This window comes from Hyla sarda, chromosome 6 (assembly GCF_029499605.1).
Source record: "Hyla sarda isolate aHylSar1 chromosome 6, aHylSar1.hap1, whole genome shotgun sequence".
Classification (NCBI taxonomy): domain Eukaryota; kingdom Metazoa; phylum Chordata; class Amphibia; order Anura; family Hylidae; genus Hyla; species Hyla sarda.
In genome coordinates this window covers 225252370-225268674 of record NC_079194.1, presented here as the reverse complement: position 1 = coordinate 225268674, position 16305 = coordinate 225252370, and the positions used below count along the sequence as shown (strand labels likewise).

At 40.5% G+C, this 16305-nt stretch overlaps 1 protein-coding gene across 9 annotated transcripts in view; it reads right to left on the bottom strand.

Moving 5' to 3' along the window:
* The window catches only part of CCDC73 (coiled-coil domain containing 73), a 250434-nt gene that overhangs the window by 157875 nt on the left and 76254 nt on the right, over positions 1-16305 (bottom strand). For all 9 annotated transcript variants that reach the window (XM_056526613.1, XM_056526616.1, XM_056526615.1 and 6 more), the window contains one exon: positions 10689-10727. In XM_056526613.1, coding sequence (XP_056382588.1) covers positions 10689-10727 — 39 coding nt within the window. The remainder of the gene's footprint in view (positions 1-10688; positions 10728-16305) is intronic.

Sequence of the window (16305 nt, the reverse complement as noted above, 5' to 3'; positions counted from 1 at the left end):
AGGGCGTACTCCTACGTCCTAGGTCCTTAAGGACTCGGAAACGGGGGCGTAGGAGTACATCCATTGTCCTTAAGGGGTTAAGCAAGCCATATACAACAATTGGTATATGATCCAAAGAGATGAGGACCTAAAAACAATAGCAGAACAAAAACCTGTTATTACATACAAAAAAAAAACAGGACCATCTCTGATTTCATGAAGTCGACTCGCAATAGAGTATCTAAATCAACCTCTAGTAACTGGCTCACTGATACAAGACCCATTGGAAATTTTAAATGTGGGTCATGCTTCTTTTGCCAGTATAATGCCCGAGCAAAAGAAATACTATTAGGAGGGTATACAGTGAAAGTTAACCAGTTCATAACGTGCAGATCTACCTATGTAGTATACTGCCTGAAATGTACATGCAGTCACTACTACATAGGTAAGACCAAAAGACCCCTATTTCACAGAATAAGGGAACACATTTGTTCCCTGGTAACAAAACGTGGATCCATGCGGTTCATTACCCATATGCTCGATAGCCATCAAGGGAACCCTAAAGCCATCCATTTCTCAGCATTAGAAAGAGTAGAACAAATCAGTAGAACAGAAAAACAGGACAGGCACAAAACATTAATGATCAAAGAGTCGCGATGGATCATGCGCACGGACGCAATGGGCGTCATGTGGTTAAATGACCATAATGACATGAGTATATTCCTGTAACCTCTTTGTATTGTGCTGATCCTATTCGCTAATGGCCTTTTTTAGTATGCTTTTAATTTACCTTGTGTATAAGATGTATTGTTGTTACCTTATCCCTCCCTGTCCCCTCCCCTTGTCCATCCCTCTCCTAACTTCCTCACTTACCTGTTTGTTCCGGGGACGCTGTGTGGTTTCCATAACTACACCCGGCCCTGGTTTTAAAAGCACACCCCTGGACGTGATAAACCAGGTCTGAAGAAGCGCATGCGCGCGATACGGCCCTTCACCTGAAGTGCTCCCAGTCTCCCCGCTCCCCTGCATGTCAAGTTTTTACATGACGGAATAAAGGAATCTGCTACAAATACGGTCAGTGCACCGCTCTTTTCTTGCTATCCATAGATCATAATTTACAAATCTGTTTAACTTTGAGGCACCAGTGATTTGAAAACATTTGTTTTCTACTTGATTCCACCGTAGTTCCCCTTTAACCCCTTAAGGACCAGGCCCATTTTGGCCTTAAGGACCAGACCAATTTTATTTTTGCATTTTAGTTTTTTCCTCCTCGCCTTCTAAAAATGATAACTCTCTTATATTTCCATCCACAGACCCATATGAGGGCTTGTTTTTTGCATCATCAATTGTACTTTGTAATTACATCATTTATTTTACCAGAAAATGTACGGCGCAACCAAACATTTATTATTTATGTGGGAAAATTGAAAAGAAAACTGCAATGCAGCAAATTTTGGAAGGTTTTGCTTTCACGCCGTACACTTTCTGGTAAAAATTACATGTTTTCTTTATTCTGTGGGTCAATACAATTAAAATGATACCCATGATATATGCTTTTCTATAATTGTACCGCTTAAAAAAAATCTCAAACCATTTTAACTAAATTAGTATGTTTGAAATTGCCCTATTTTGACCACATATAACTTTCTAATTTTCCGGATATGGGGCGATATGAGGACTCATTTTTTGCGCCATGATCTGTAGTTTTTATCAGTACCACTATTGCTTAGGTTTTACTTTTTATAAATTTTTTATTCATTTTTTTTAATGAAATGTGACAAAAATGCAGCAATTTTTGACTTTAATTTTTTTACGTTTACGCCGTTCACCGTACGGGATAATTAACAATATATTTTAATAGTTCAGACTTTCATGCATGCGGCGATACCAAATATGTGTATTAATTTTTTTTACGCTTTTTTAGGGGTAAAATGGGAAAAATGTACATTTTAATTTTTTATTGGGGGAGGGGATTTTTCAAATTTTTTTACTTTTTATTTTATTTTTATTTTTTTTACACTTTTTATGTCCCCATAGGGGACTATTCATAGCAATCCTTTGATTACTAATACTGAGCAGTGTCAGTATTATTGGTCATCTTCTGCTCTGGTCTGCTCGATCGCAGACCAGAGTAGAAGACCCCAGGAGACGGCCGGAGCCAGGTGAGGGGACCTCCTGCCGCCATGCTTGATGATCGGATCCCCGCGGCAGCGCTGCGGGCGATCCGATCATCCATTCAAAGTACCGCACTGCTGCAGATTCCGTGATCTGTATTGATCACGGCATCTGAGGGGTTAATGGCGGACATCCGCGCGATCGCGGATGTCCGCCATTACCGGCAGGTCCCTGGCTACTGATAGCAGCCGGTACCTGCCGGGCATGAAGCGAGCACTGCTCCGATGCTCGCGATCATGGCGGAGCGTAAATGTACATCATGGTGCGCTAAGTACCACGTCACCATGACGTACATTTATGTCCACTGTCGTTAAGGGGTTAAGTCTTGTTTTGGCTTCAGGCACCCAGGGATTGGACATGTTTTTCTAGTACATCCCACAGATGCTCAATCCATTGTTATGTAGGGTATTTGGAGGTCAAGTCAATGCAAAGAATACGTTGTCAAGGTCCTCAAACTATTCCTTAACAATTTTTGCAGTGTGACAGGTACATTATTGTGCTGAAAGAGGTCACTGCCATTAGGTAATACCACTACAATAAGATAGTGTGTTTAAAGGGGTATTCCAGGATTTTTTTTTATTTGACTATGCTGCAGGGGCTGTAAAGTTAGTGTGACGGTTTTCTCACAATTCTTATGTGATTTTCACCCCACTATTTACTTTTAACAGCATACAAAATGACTGTTGTCTCAGATTTTTCCCAGCTTGCAATGCGGCCAAGACCAGACTCACTAGTCAGTTGATGACAGGGAGACTGTCTGCTTCAATGGGTGGAGGCATCAATCTGCAACTAATGCAACAGCTGGTGGCACCCTGATTGAATACCACAGGTCTTTTGATGGATGCAGCTCATTTATGTTTCAATGGGTGGGGTGGCTGATGTGTGGGAGGGTGGAAAATGGAATTGTGGGATTTGTAGTCAAAAAAGAAAAGTCAAAGAGGAAATACAAGTACACAAAAAGCTAGCCATAGTGTTATGGTAATCTCACAACATAGCCATTTAGCCCCAGGACAAGCGCAGATGCTTTCCAAGCATGTCCATTACTGCCTGCCAGGTACATACTAAATTCATCTTATGGTGGATAACCCCTTTAACCCCTTAAGGACCCAGCCATTTTACACCTTAGGACCCGGATATTTTTTGCACATTTGACCACTGTCACTTTAAACATTAATAACTCTGGAATGCTTTTAGTTATCATTCTGATTCAGAGATTGTTTTTTCGTGACATATTCTACTTTAACTTAGTGGTAAAAATTTTTGGTAACTTGCATCCTTTCTTGGTGAAAAATCCCAAAATTTGATGAAAAATTTGAAAATTTTTCTAACTTTGAAGCTCTCTGCTTGTAATGAAAATGGATATTCCAAATATTATTATTTTTTATTCACATAAACAATATGTCTACTTTATATTTGCATCATAAAATTGACGAGTTTTTACTTTTGGAAGACATCAGAGGGCTTCAAAGTTCAGCAGCAATTTTCCAATTTTTCACAAAATTTCCAAAATCACAATTTTTCAGGGACCAGTTCAGGTTTGAAGTGAATTTGAAGTGTCTTCATCATAGAAATACCCCACAAATGACCCCATTATAAAAACTGCACCCCCCAAAGTATTCAAAATCACATTCAGTCAGCATTTTAACCCTTTAGGTGTTTCACAGGAATAGCAGCAAAGTGAAGGAGAAAATTCACAATCTTCATTTTTTTACACTCGCATGTTCTTGTAGACCCAATTTTTTAATTTTTACAAGGAGTAAAAGGAGAAAATGTATACTTATATTTGTAGCCCAATTTCTCTCGAGTAAGCACATACCTCATATGTGTATGTAAAGTGTTCGGCGGGCGCAGTAGAGGGCTCAGAAGGGAAGGAGCGACAAGGGGATTTTGGAGCATACGTTTTTCTGAAATGGTTTTTGGGGGGCATGTTGCATTTAGGAAGCCCCTATGGTGCCAGAACAGGAAAATAAACCCCACATGGCATACCATTTTGGAAACTATACCCCTTGAGGAACGTAACAAGGAATAAAGTGAGCCTTAATACCCCACAGGTGTTTCACGACTTTTGCATATGTAAAAAAAATTTAAAAAAATTTCAATAAAATGTGTGTTTTCCCCCAAATTTCACATTTTTGCAAGGATTAATAGCAGAAAATACCCCCCAAAATTTGTAACCCCATCTCTTCTGAGTATGGAGGTACCCCATAAGTTGACCTGAAGCGCACTACGGGCGAACTACAATGCTCAGAAGAGGAGTCATATTTGGCTTTTTGAGAGCAAATTTTGCTCGGGGGGCATGTCGCATTTGGGAAGCCCCTATGGTGCCAGAACAGCAAAATAACCCCCATATGGCATACCATTTTGGAAACTAGACCCCTTGAGGAACGTAACAAGGGGTACAGTGAGCATTTACCCCCCACTGGTGTCTGTCATATCTTTGGAACAGTGGGCTGTAAAAAATTTTTAATTTGTGCAGCCCACTGTTCCAAAGATCTGTCAGACACCAGTGGGGTGTAAATTCTCACTGCACCCCTCATTAAATTCCGTGAGGGGTGTAGTTTCCGAAATGGGGTCACATGTGGGTTTTTTTTTTTTGCGTTTGTCAAAACCGCTGTAACAATCAGCCACCCCTGTGCAAATCACCTCAAATGTACATAGTGCACTCTCCCTTCTGGGCCTTGTTGTGCGCCTCCAGAGCACTTTGCGCCCACATATGGGGTATCTCCGTAGTCGGGAGAAATTGCATTTCAAATTTTGGGGGGCTTTTTTCCCTTTTACCTCTTGTCAAAATGAAAAGTATAGGGCAACACCAGCATGTTAGTGTAAAAAAATTATTTTTTTACACTAACATGCTGGTGTAGACCCCAACTTCACCTTTTCATAAGGGGTGAAAGGAGAAAAAGCCCCCCAAAATTTGTAAGGCAATTTCTCCCGAGTACGGCAATACCCCATATGTGGCCCTAAACTGTTGCCTTGAAATACGACAGGACTCCAAAGTGAGAGCGCCATGCGCATTTGAGGCCTGAATTAGGGATTTGCATAGGGGTGGACATAGGGGTATTCTACGCCAGTGATTCCCAAACAGGGTGCCTCCAGCTGTAGCAAAACTCCCAGCATGCTTGGACAGTCGACGGCTGTCCGGCAATACTGGGAGTTGTTGTTTTGCAACAACTGGAGGCTCCATTTTGAAAACAGTGGCGTACCAGATGTTTTTCATTTTTATTGGGGAGGGGAGGGGGGCTGTGTAGGGGTATGTGTATATGTAGTGTTTTTTACTTTTTATTTTATTTTGTGTTAGTGTGGTGTAGTGTTTTTAGGGTACAGTCACACGGGCAGGGGGGGTTCCAGCGAGTTTGAGCTGCCGCGCAAAATTTGCTGCATCACAAACTTGCAGCCCGATACTCACTGTAAGCCCCTGCCCATGTGAATGTACCCTGTACATTCACAGGGGGGGGGGACCTCCAGCTGTTGCAAAACTACAACTCCCAGCATGCACAGTCTATCAGTGCATGCTGGTAGTTATAGTTTTGCAACAGCTGGAGGCACACGGGTTGGGAAACACTGAGTTAGGAAACAGACAATGTTTCCCAACCAGGAAACCAAAGTTTTATAGCAGATCTTTGCTCACGGTATAATACTTCCCCCACTGGCTTGCCTTGTTCACAAAGCACATCCTGATACCATCTTTTCCCCAGGTAAGAAGTATGCACACACATCAGGCAGACCCTTTGTACTTGTGGACAGCAGGCTGTAATGCCCTTTATGTTCTGGTGCCTTTTTCGCATAGCCAGCAATAACTTTTTTTTAACAATCTGTGCTAAATTAACCCTTCTGTGGAATGGACCAGATGAGCTAACCTATACTTCCAGCATACATCAAAGCCCTGTCATGGGTTCCAATTATCCTTCCTTACAACCCTTGTAAATGATGACCACTATATACTGAAAAAGTCAAAGGATTAGAGCCATGTTAGCCAGTTAAAAAAAAGTTATTGGTCTCAGAGACAGACATATCTTGCAGATTTGATGCCTTTAAATTAATATACAATTTGTGTGTTTCTTCCCCAAAGAAGTACCCTAAATTTGTTTGAATGCTCACTATGTGATATTATTTGTTTTATTTTTGTTATCTATGTAATGGAAAATAGCAGCAAGATTGTTATTTTGCTTGTCTCTTAACCCCTTAAGGACTCAGCCCATTTTGGCCTTAAGGACTCAGACAATTTAATTTTTACGTTTTCATTTTTTCCTCCTCGCCTTCTAAAAATCATAACTCTTTTATATTTTCATCCACAGACTAGTATGAGGGCTTGTTTTTTGCGCGACCAGTTGTCCTTTGTAATGACATCACTCATTATATCATAAAATGTATGGCGCAACCAAAAAACACTATTTTTGTGGGGAAATTAAAACAAAAAACGCAATTTTGCTAATTTTGGAAGGTTTTGTTTTCACGCCGTACAATTTCTGGTAAAAATGACGTGTGTTCTTTATTCTGAGGGTCAATACGATTAAAATGATACCCATTATTATATACTTTTATATTATTGTTGCGCTTAAAAAAATCACAAACTTTTTAACCAAATTAGTACGTTTATAATCCCTTTATTTTGATGACCTATAACTTTTTTATTTTTCCGTATAAGCGGCGGTATGGGGGCTCATTTTTTGCGCCATGATCTGTACTTTTTTTTGATACCACATTTGTATATAAAAAACTTTTAATACATTTTTTATAATTTTTTTTTTAATAAAATGTATTAAAAAAGTAGGAATTTTGGACTTTTTTTATTTTTTTTTCGTTCACGCCGTTCACCGTACGGGATCATTAACATTTTATTTTAATAGTTCGGACATTTACGCACGCGGTGATACCAAATATGTCTATAAAAAATGTTTTTTACGCTTTTTGGGGGTAAAATAGGAAAAAACGGACGTTTTACTTTTTTATTGGGGGAGGGGATTTTTCACTTTTTTTTTACTTTTACTTTTACATTTTTTTACATTTTTTTTTACACTTGAATAGTCCCCATATGGGACTATTCATAGCAATACCATGATTGCTAATACTGATCTGTTCTATGTATAGGACATAGAACAGATCAGTATTATCGGTCATCTCCTGCTCTGGTCTGCTCGATCACAGACCAGAGCAGGAGACGCCGGGAGCCGCACGGAGGAAGGTGAGGGGACCTCCGTGCGGCGTTATGAATGATCGGATCCCCGCAGCAGCGCTGCGGGCGATCCGATCGTTCATTTTAATCGCGAACTCCCGCAGATGCCGGGATCTGTATTGATCCCGGCACCTGAGGGGTTAATGGCGGACGCCCGCGAGATCGCGGGCGTCGGCCATTGCCGGCGGGTCCCTGGCTGCGATCAGCAGCCGGGATCAGCCGCGCATGACACGGGCATCGCTCCGATGCCCGCGGTTATGCTTAGGACGTAAATGTACGTCCTGGTGCGTTAAGTACCACCTCACCAGGACGTACATTTACGTCCTGCGTCCTTAAGGGGTTAAACAAAAAACTATGTATACTGGAAATACCCCATAAGACCTGCTGTTTTGGAGATGCCATAACCCAGTCATCTCCATAGAGCCATATTTACAGCCCATTATGACCTAGGGACTCAGACTGAACACATCCCTATAGGGTAAACCATAGAAAGATACAAATGCTGAGCACTGTTCTATTACTCACATATTTCCATGAAGTGGTCTCTCTGGTATTTGGTGTAATCACTGCTTGGGTGGATAAAATCCGCCGTTGCTCTGCGTTCCGATTAAAGTAAGACACAATCCACACTTTCAATGAAAGGAAAAAATGTGCTGCAACTCAGTTGTAGTTATATTTATGAAAAAGATATATCTTTATTCCATAAGTCAGGTAAAAAAAAATGTTACAAAAAAATAATGTATATACATATAAAAAAATAAATATATATGTATATAGATATATGTATATGTATAATGCACAAGGTGTTTTGTATATATATTTTTTTTTGGAATGGTATTTATAGATGTCTTGTGAATGGTAATATGGGTCCCTCTCCCTTGATCACATATTTAGTAAACCTGTGTAGTAAGTCCGTTTGAGGTGGTCCAGCTGTCAAGGATGCCTTAAGGTGAGGCCTTAAACTGTAAGTGACTACCGCTGTGCTATTTTGCTGAGTGTCGACATAACCAGACAATGTTGGCATAAATCTCCTTTTCTGCACTGACTCCCAAGGAGTTCTGCTCTTTATTAGAAAATCAAATTAGTTTTTACAATTAAAGGGTAACTCTCATTAAAAAAATTATTTTTTTTATTGCACTCCTTATGGTAAATAAAAAATATTTCTCATATACTTTGTTTAAAAAAAATGAAATTTTCTATGTTTTATTTGTGCTTAAAAAAGCTCAAGAGCACATTTTCCCCCATCTTATACACAGACTTAGGACCAAGGTCCAAACACAGAAAGAGCAGCCTGGAGTGCTGAGGGGGGTGTGTCCAGAATCATCCAATCATAGCTCCTCTCACACTTAACTGCCATATGCTGTTGGTTGGACACACACCCCTCAGCACTCCAGGCTGCACTTACTGTGTTTGGACCTCGGTCCTAAGTCTGTGAATAAGATTGGGGAAAATGTGCTCTTGAGCTTTTTTAAGCACAAATAAAACTTAGAAAACTTTTAAGCACAAATAAAACATAGAAAACTTAATTTTTTTTAAACAAAGTATATTAGAAATATTTTTTATTTACCATAAGGAGTGCAATAGCAAAAATTTGTTTTAATGAGAGTGCCCATTTAACAAAAAGGGGAGGGTAAAAACTACCGCATCAAATCATCATTTTATATGCTGATTGGTCATTTGAGCATGGCGTAGCATAGATCACTTATGTTGCAACTTCTCTATCTTGAGATTTTTACATCCTTCCACAAAAGCCCAATGTTTAGACTTCAACTCCTAACTTCTTGTATCTTCAGGCTCCATCCCAAGGTTTTCATCTTAATTACAGGCAAAGAGCAAGCTGAAATGTTTTGAATAAAGGAAAACAAAGTTCTTCTGCAATATTTTAGTAATAGCATATAGCATTTAGCAAAGGCATATGAGTATAGATATAGCAACACATATCAGAATATTATAGACCCAACACAGCGAAGTGCATTATGGTCATGAAATGGCTGTGAGGACCTTAAGATCCCTTTGCTTCTTGTTGTGATGTTTCCCCCCTGCTATATATTTTTGCTACGTTTTTTATACATGGAATAAAGATATACCTTTTTCATGGATATAACTACAGCTGAGTTGCCACACTCATGTTTTCCTTCCATTGAAAGTGTGGACATCCCAATAGAGTGATTTCACATCTGCCAAAGTGTTTCATGCAGATCTGTCACAAATATGTTGTAGATTCACTGTGGATTTTACCCCTATACCTAGAAAGTGGTAAAATTTATCATGAATTCACATGTGCGAGCATGTTGCAAGTGCAAATTTGCTAGCTGTTCTGAACCATGACGATTCAATCAAAGGTAGAAAATTGATGCTGCCCCCTCAACAATGCTGCCCTTGGCAAAGGTCCTCAGCTTCCTAATAGCAAAAACAGCTCTGAATCTACCCATCACAATTTGGTCCTTGTTAAAGTTGCCCAGATCCTAAAGTTTGACCATTTTTTCCTGTGTCCAACACATCTACTTGACGGACTGATAGCTTTTTGCCCACTTTATTCCACCCATTGACAGCTCACATTATCATGTTATTCATTTTGTCAGTCAGTGGCTTCAATATTTTGGCTGATTTAAAATGAATAACATATTTATAAAAAGGACAAGTTTTCTCAGATTCCTGTTGCATGGGCAAAGCACCTGTGTGTTAAGTCAGTCCTGCCACTGATTTATATACACAGAGGTTAAATTCTTTTTCAACCATTAGAAAAGTACACAGTAACTAGCAGGGACATAGAGAGCTCTGTGTTTGTAACAAACCCTGTTTAAAAACAATCAATGCACGGCCGAGTGGAGCCAAGATGGAGGCAACAACACCAAGTTAGGAGTACTGGTAAATCTGGGGTACGGCATGCCTCTCAATAGGACTTTTTTGCATTCATTGAATTTTGGACAGTAAAACAACAGAAAAGTACTGCAAGTACGTACTGTAAGTAAGGCTATGTTTACACTGCATTTTCAATATATCTGCACAAAAAGGCTCAAACATAACGTTAAAGGGGTTGTGCGCTGCCCTGCAGTTCGGAGCTTCGCTCACAGCGTCCGGAAGTTCATTACTCCAAACGCTGTGTGCGTTTGGAGTTTGGAGCTTGCCATAGACTTTCGTTGAGGGGGCGGGCGAGACGTCACGAGGGGGCGGGCGAGACGTCACGAAGGGGCCGGGCGTGATGTCACACCCGGCGGGCGCGAACACGGAAGCCTGCATACAGCGTTTGGAGTAATGAACTTCCGGATGCTGTGAGCGGAGCTCCGAACTGCAGGGCAGCGTACAACCCCTTTAACAGAATCTAAAATAAACACATACTTTTTGTTTTGGAATTACTTACCATTTCATGTACTTTCTTCTGAAAGTTGTATTTTGCAATCTATTGGATAGGTGTAGAAAAAAAACACACATATTGGTCAAATCCCAATTCTAAGAAAAAAAATAAGCAAGGCAAAATAACCCATTCAAGTAACGAAGAGTCAGAAAAACTTTTTAATTGGTCCAATTACAGTACATAAAATATCTTTCTTTCACCAATATTTAGCATTTGTGGAATTTGACTGCTTTTTTTTTTATTTTATTTTTTTATCATCTTAAGGACCTGGACAATTTTTGTTTTTGCACTTTCATTTTTTCCTCCTCCCCTTCTAAAAATCATAAAGCTTTCAATTTTGTACCTACAGACCCATATGAGGGGTTGTTTTTTGCATCACCAATCATACTTTGTAATGACGTCACTTATTTTACAACATAATCTGCAGCAAAACTAAAAAAAAAACTTGTGTGGTGAAATGAAAAAAGAAAACAAACGCCATTTTGTAACTTTTGGGGACTTTCATTCCACGCAATGCACTTTTTGGCAAAAATAACTTATCTTTATTCTGTAGGTCCATACGGTTACAAGGATACCAAATTTATCTAGGTTTTATTTTATTTTACTACTTAAAAAAATTATAACTACATGCACCAAAATTAGTATGTTTAAAATTGTCATCTTCTGACCCCTATCATCTTTTTATTTTTCTGCACACGGGCTATATGAGGGCTTATTTTTTGTGCTGTAGTCTGTAGTTTTTATCAGTACCATTTTTGTTTTGATTGGGACTTTTTGATTGCATTTTATAAAAATGTTTATGGTATATGAAAGTGACCAAAAATGCTCAATTTTGGATTTGGTATTTTTTTTTTTTACGTGTAAGCCATCGACGGTGCGGTTTAACTAACCTTATATTTTAATAGTTTGGACATTTATGCACATGGCGATACCACATATGTTTATGTTTATTTTTGACTATATTATTTTATTTTAAAAAATTGGAAAAGGGGGTAATTCAAACCTTTATTCGTGGGGGAGCTTATTCACATTTATTAACTTTTTTTTTTACACATTTTACTTTTTATTTAGTCCCCATAGGAGGCTATAAAATGCAATCTTGCGATTGCATACACGGTTCAATGCTGAGCTTTAGCTATGTATTAATCAGTGTTATTGATGCACTGCTGCTCCAGCCTACCATGGCAGACCACTGATCGGATGGCAAGGAGGCAGGTAAGGGCCCTCCCGCTGGTCTCTCAGCTGTTTGGGACATCAAGGGCTTGTTTTTTGCACCACCAATTTTACTTTGTAATGACAACAATAATTTCACAACAAAATCTACGGTGAAACAAGACAAAAATTATTTGTGGGGCTAAATTGAAAAGAAACTAACTAACAGCATTTTGTAACTATTAGGGGCTTCCAATTCTATGCAGAGCACTTTATTGTAAAAAAAAAAAAAAAAAAGAAAAAGACACCTTCAGGGATATTTATCAAAAACTGTGCAGAGGAAAAGTTGACCAGTTGACCATAACAACCAATCCGATTGCTTCTTTCATTTTTAAAGAGGTCTGTGAAAAATTAAAGAAGCAATCTGATTGGTTGCTATGGGCAACTGGTCAACTTCTCCTTAGCACTCGTCTTGATGTATCTCCTCACTTATCTTTATTCTGTAGATCCATACAATTAAAATGATACCCAACTTACATAGGTTTGATATGGCTTTACTTCTGTTAAACAATTATAACTTTATGCACGAAAATTAGTAGGTTTAAAATTTCCTGTTCTGACCCATATAACTTTATTTTTATTTTTATGTATACAGGGATGTGTGAGGGCTCAATTTTTGCACCAGAATCTTTAGTTTTTATCGGTACCATTTCTGTTTACATGGGACTTTTTGATCGTTTTGTTATAAAAAAAAATTTAGGGCATAGAAAGTGACCAAAAATACACAATTGTGAACTTTGGTATTTTTTTACATAAACCCCATTGACCATAAGGTTTAATTAATGTTATTTTTTTTATAGTTTGGACATTTACGCATTCGGCGATACTACATATGTTTATATATTTTTTATATGGAATTTGGGAAAAGGGGGTGATTTCAACTTTTAATATGGAAGGGGTTAATTTTTTAGACTTTTATTAAACTTTTTTTTTTTTTTTTTTTACATTTTATTAGTCCCCTTTGGGGAGCTTTTAGGAGGAATCATTAGATTCCTCATACTGATCTGTGTGCTCTGCACACGATTGATAAAGCCTGGTCCAGCCAAGCTTTATCAATCTCAGAGCCGGGACCAGCACCGAAGGGGAGGTAAGCCCTCCGGCTACCTCAGAAGTGGATCACGCTGCTGGGAGGCGATCCACCCCACTAGATCACCAGGGAGTGTTTAAAGGTCCTTTTAGGCACCACTGTCAGCTTTGATAGCGGCGAACTAAAGGGTTAATAGCCGCCCGCGGCAATCACCGCATGTCGGCTATCAACAGCTGCCTCAAGCTACAAGAATCAGCTGGGGCTGGCCAGTATGGTGCGGGCTCGAGGCGGGAACCCACGCCATACACAGTTAGTGGCACAAGAACATGTATACACATCCTTGGCCATTAACCAGTTAATTGCGGCATCTAAAAAGTTAAAGGGTTACTCCACTCCCCAGCGTCCGGAACATTGAGTTCCTGAATGCTGTGTGCAGGCTTCCGTGTTCACGCCTGCCCCCTAGTGACGTCACGCCCCGTCATGTGACGTCACATCCCACCCCTTCAAAGCATGTCTTCCCATAGACTTTCATTGAGGGGGCAGGCCGTGACATCACTAGGGGGCGGGCGTGAACACGGAACCCCGCACATAGCGTTCAGGAACTCAATGTGAACATTGAGTTCCTGAATGCTAGGGAGCGGAGTAACCCTTTAATGCCAGGCCCAGTTCACTGCCCCCATCATGAAAAACCACCCTCTGCCTTTATTTTTTTTTTTTCTACCTTGATATTGCTCTGTATTTTCAAAATGTATACTAACAACCTGTTAGTTTTTTAAATTATGCTGAGAAGCAAGTAGATCAAAATATAAATGGTGGCTGTGTGGCTATGTTTCTCTATTTTTGTTGCACATTTGTAATCTCTCCTTTCTTCCATGGCAAGCACTACACCCATTCGGCCCAGTCGTTTTTAATTAGCAGGAGACTGCATAAGGGTTTCCTCCTAACATTCTCCCAGCCCTTTGGTAGGAAGCACATGGGAGGTGTTCACACTGGTGTGGTGCTCTGTGGTGGCCATTGTTTCTGTGATGCTTTGTCTGTGGGGTGGTGTGGCCCAGGGCCAGGGGCTTGGTCGGCCACTGGGTCATTGCCCTGGTGGGCTTGGTGTCTCGGAGGCAGTGGTCACCGCGAGACGCTATGCCAGTGTCAGGTTAGGGACCCACTCTGACTAGGTGGCCTTGACGTGGTGAGTGGGCTTGCATTTTTTGATTCAAAATGTATACTGACAACCTGTTGGTTTTTTAAATTATGCTGAGATGCAAGTAGATCAAAATGCAAATGGTGGATGTGCAGCTATGTTTCTCTATTTTTGTTGCGCTCTGTATTTTCTGCTCAGTCTCAGTCAGATTCAGTTAGCCAGCAGGCATGACATCATCTGAAGCCATACAAGGGAGAACTTCCTTCCTCACTCTGCTTCACACAGCCCAGAGCTATTCAGTGTGTGAGATGAGGTGTGATCATATCCGGTCCTCATATGCTGTCCTCATATCCCGTCCTAATGTCCCATCCTCATATCCTGTCCTCAGGTGGGACTGATTTGTAATGAAGATATTGAAAGCTGAAAATAGAAGGGGACATGGCTTTGTGGGACTAGGCGTAATTTGCAAGCCAGACCGATGCGCAAAAAGGTAGAGAATAAAAGGGTGTGGCTTAAACAGTGGGTGTGTCTTTGTGAGATGGGGTGTGGCATGCAAGCCGGGCTGACACATTCACCAGGAGATACAGAGCGGAGCTTGTGGAGTAAGGTAATGGAAGTCCCAAATACTTGCATGGGACTTGAAACAAAAACCCCTCTTTTATATAAGGGTATAGGTAAGGGTTAATTTAAATATCATATATTTTTATTTGACATATAAGTAATATGTGTACCAGGTATTATTGAAATATCCCAAAGTTATGTGGGAACATACATTTCCCATATATTTGCATGGAATTTTAAACAGAAAACCCGACCCTCACAAATGGGAGTAGTTAAGGGTTAAATTAACTATCCTATATTTTAAATGGACATATAAGTAACATGTGACCAAGTATTATCGAAATATCTCTAGCCGTTTGGAAGTTATGCAGTAATCTATATTTCCCATAGACTTGTATGGGACTTTAAACCAAAAACCATGACCCTAGCAAATGGGGTGAGGATGGGTTAAATTACCTATCCTATGTTTGTTGTTGACATATAAGTAACATGAGGAACGAGAGTAGTTTGGATCCGGCACTGCAGAACTAGAGTATAGTACAGGAGTGTGGGCTAGTGTCCGTGCAGGTGAGGCGTGGGTGTGGACAGCGAGGTGCAACTCAATGTAAGGAGCGTAATCATCAAAGAAAGAGTCAAGAAGAGATTGCACTCACCATCCACAGGCTTGATTCGCTGAAATACAGGCACATATAGCAGAGGCAGGGGCACAACGAGACAAGCTGTTTTACGCTATTATGCTCTTCTTTACACACCGGCTTGAAGAAGCGCATACTAGAGCGAAACAACTTGTCCCGTTGTGCCCCTGCCTCCGCTATATGTGCCTGTATTTCAGCGAATAAAGCCTGTGGATGGTGAGTGCAATCTCTTCTTGACTCTTTCTTTGATATAAGTAACATGTGTGCTAATTGTCATGTTAATATATTTAGCCGTTTGGACGTGATGCTGGAACATACACACACATACACACATTGAGTTTTATATATAATAGACTAGCTGAGTACCCGGTCTATATATATATATATTGCCGTTTCTTCCTTCCTAATCCTTGTTGTGGAGGAAAATCCACAGCGGAAGCTTTTGACTTCATATCCCGTCTTCATATATTGTTGTCATATCCCAACCCCATATCCCGTGCTCATACCCCGACCTCCTATCCTGACCTCCTATCCCGACCTCCTATCCAGTCCTCCTATCTTGACCTTCTATCCCTACCACCTATCCCTACCACCTATCCAGTCCTCATATCCCATCCTCCTATCTCGACCTCCTATCCCAACCTCCTATCCCGAACTCCTATCTGGACCTCCTATCCTGACCACATATCCCATTCTCCTATCCCATTCGCCTATCCCATCCTCCTATCCCGACCTCCTATCCCGACCTCCTATCTTGACCTTCTATCCCGACCACATATCCCATTCTCCTATCCCCTTCTCCTATCCCATCCTCCTATCACGACCTCCTATCCCGACCTCCTATGCCGACCTCCTATCCCGACCTCCTATCCCAACCACATATCCCATTCTCTTATCCCATTCTCCTATCCCGACCTCCTATCCTGACCTCCTTTCCCGACCTGCTATCCCGACCTCCTATCCCGACCTCCTATCTCGACCTCCTATCCCAACCACATATCCCATTCTCCTATTCCAACCTCCCATCCTGTCCTCATATCCCGACCTGTAATA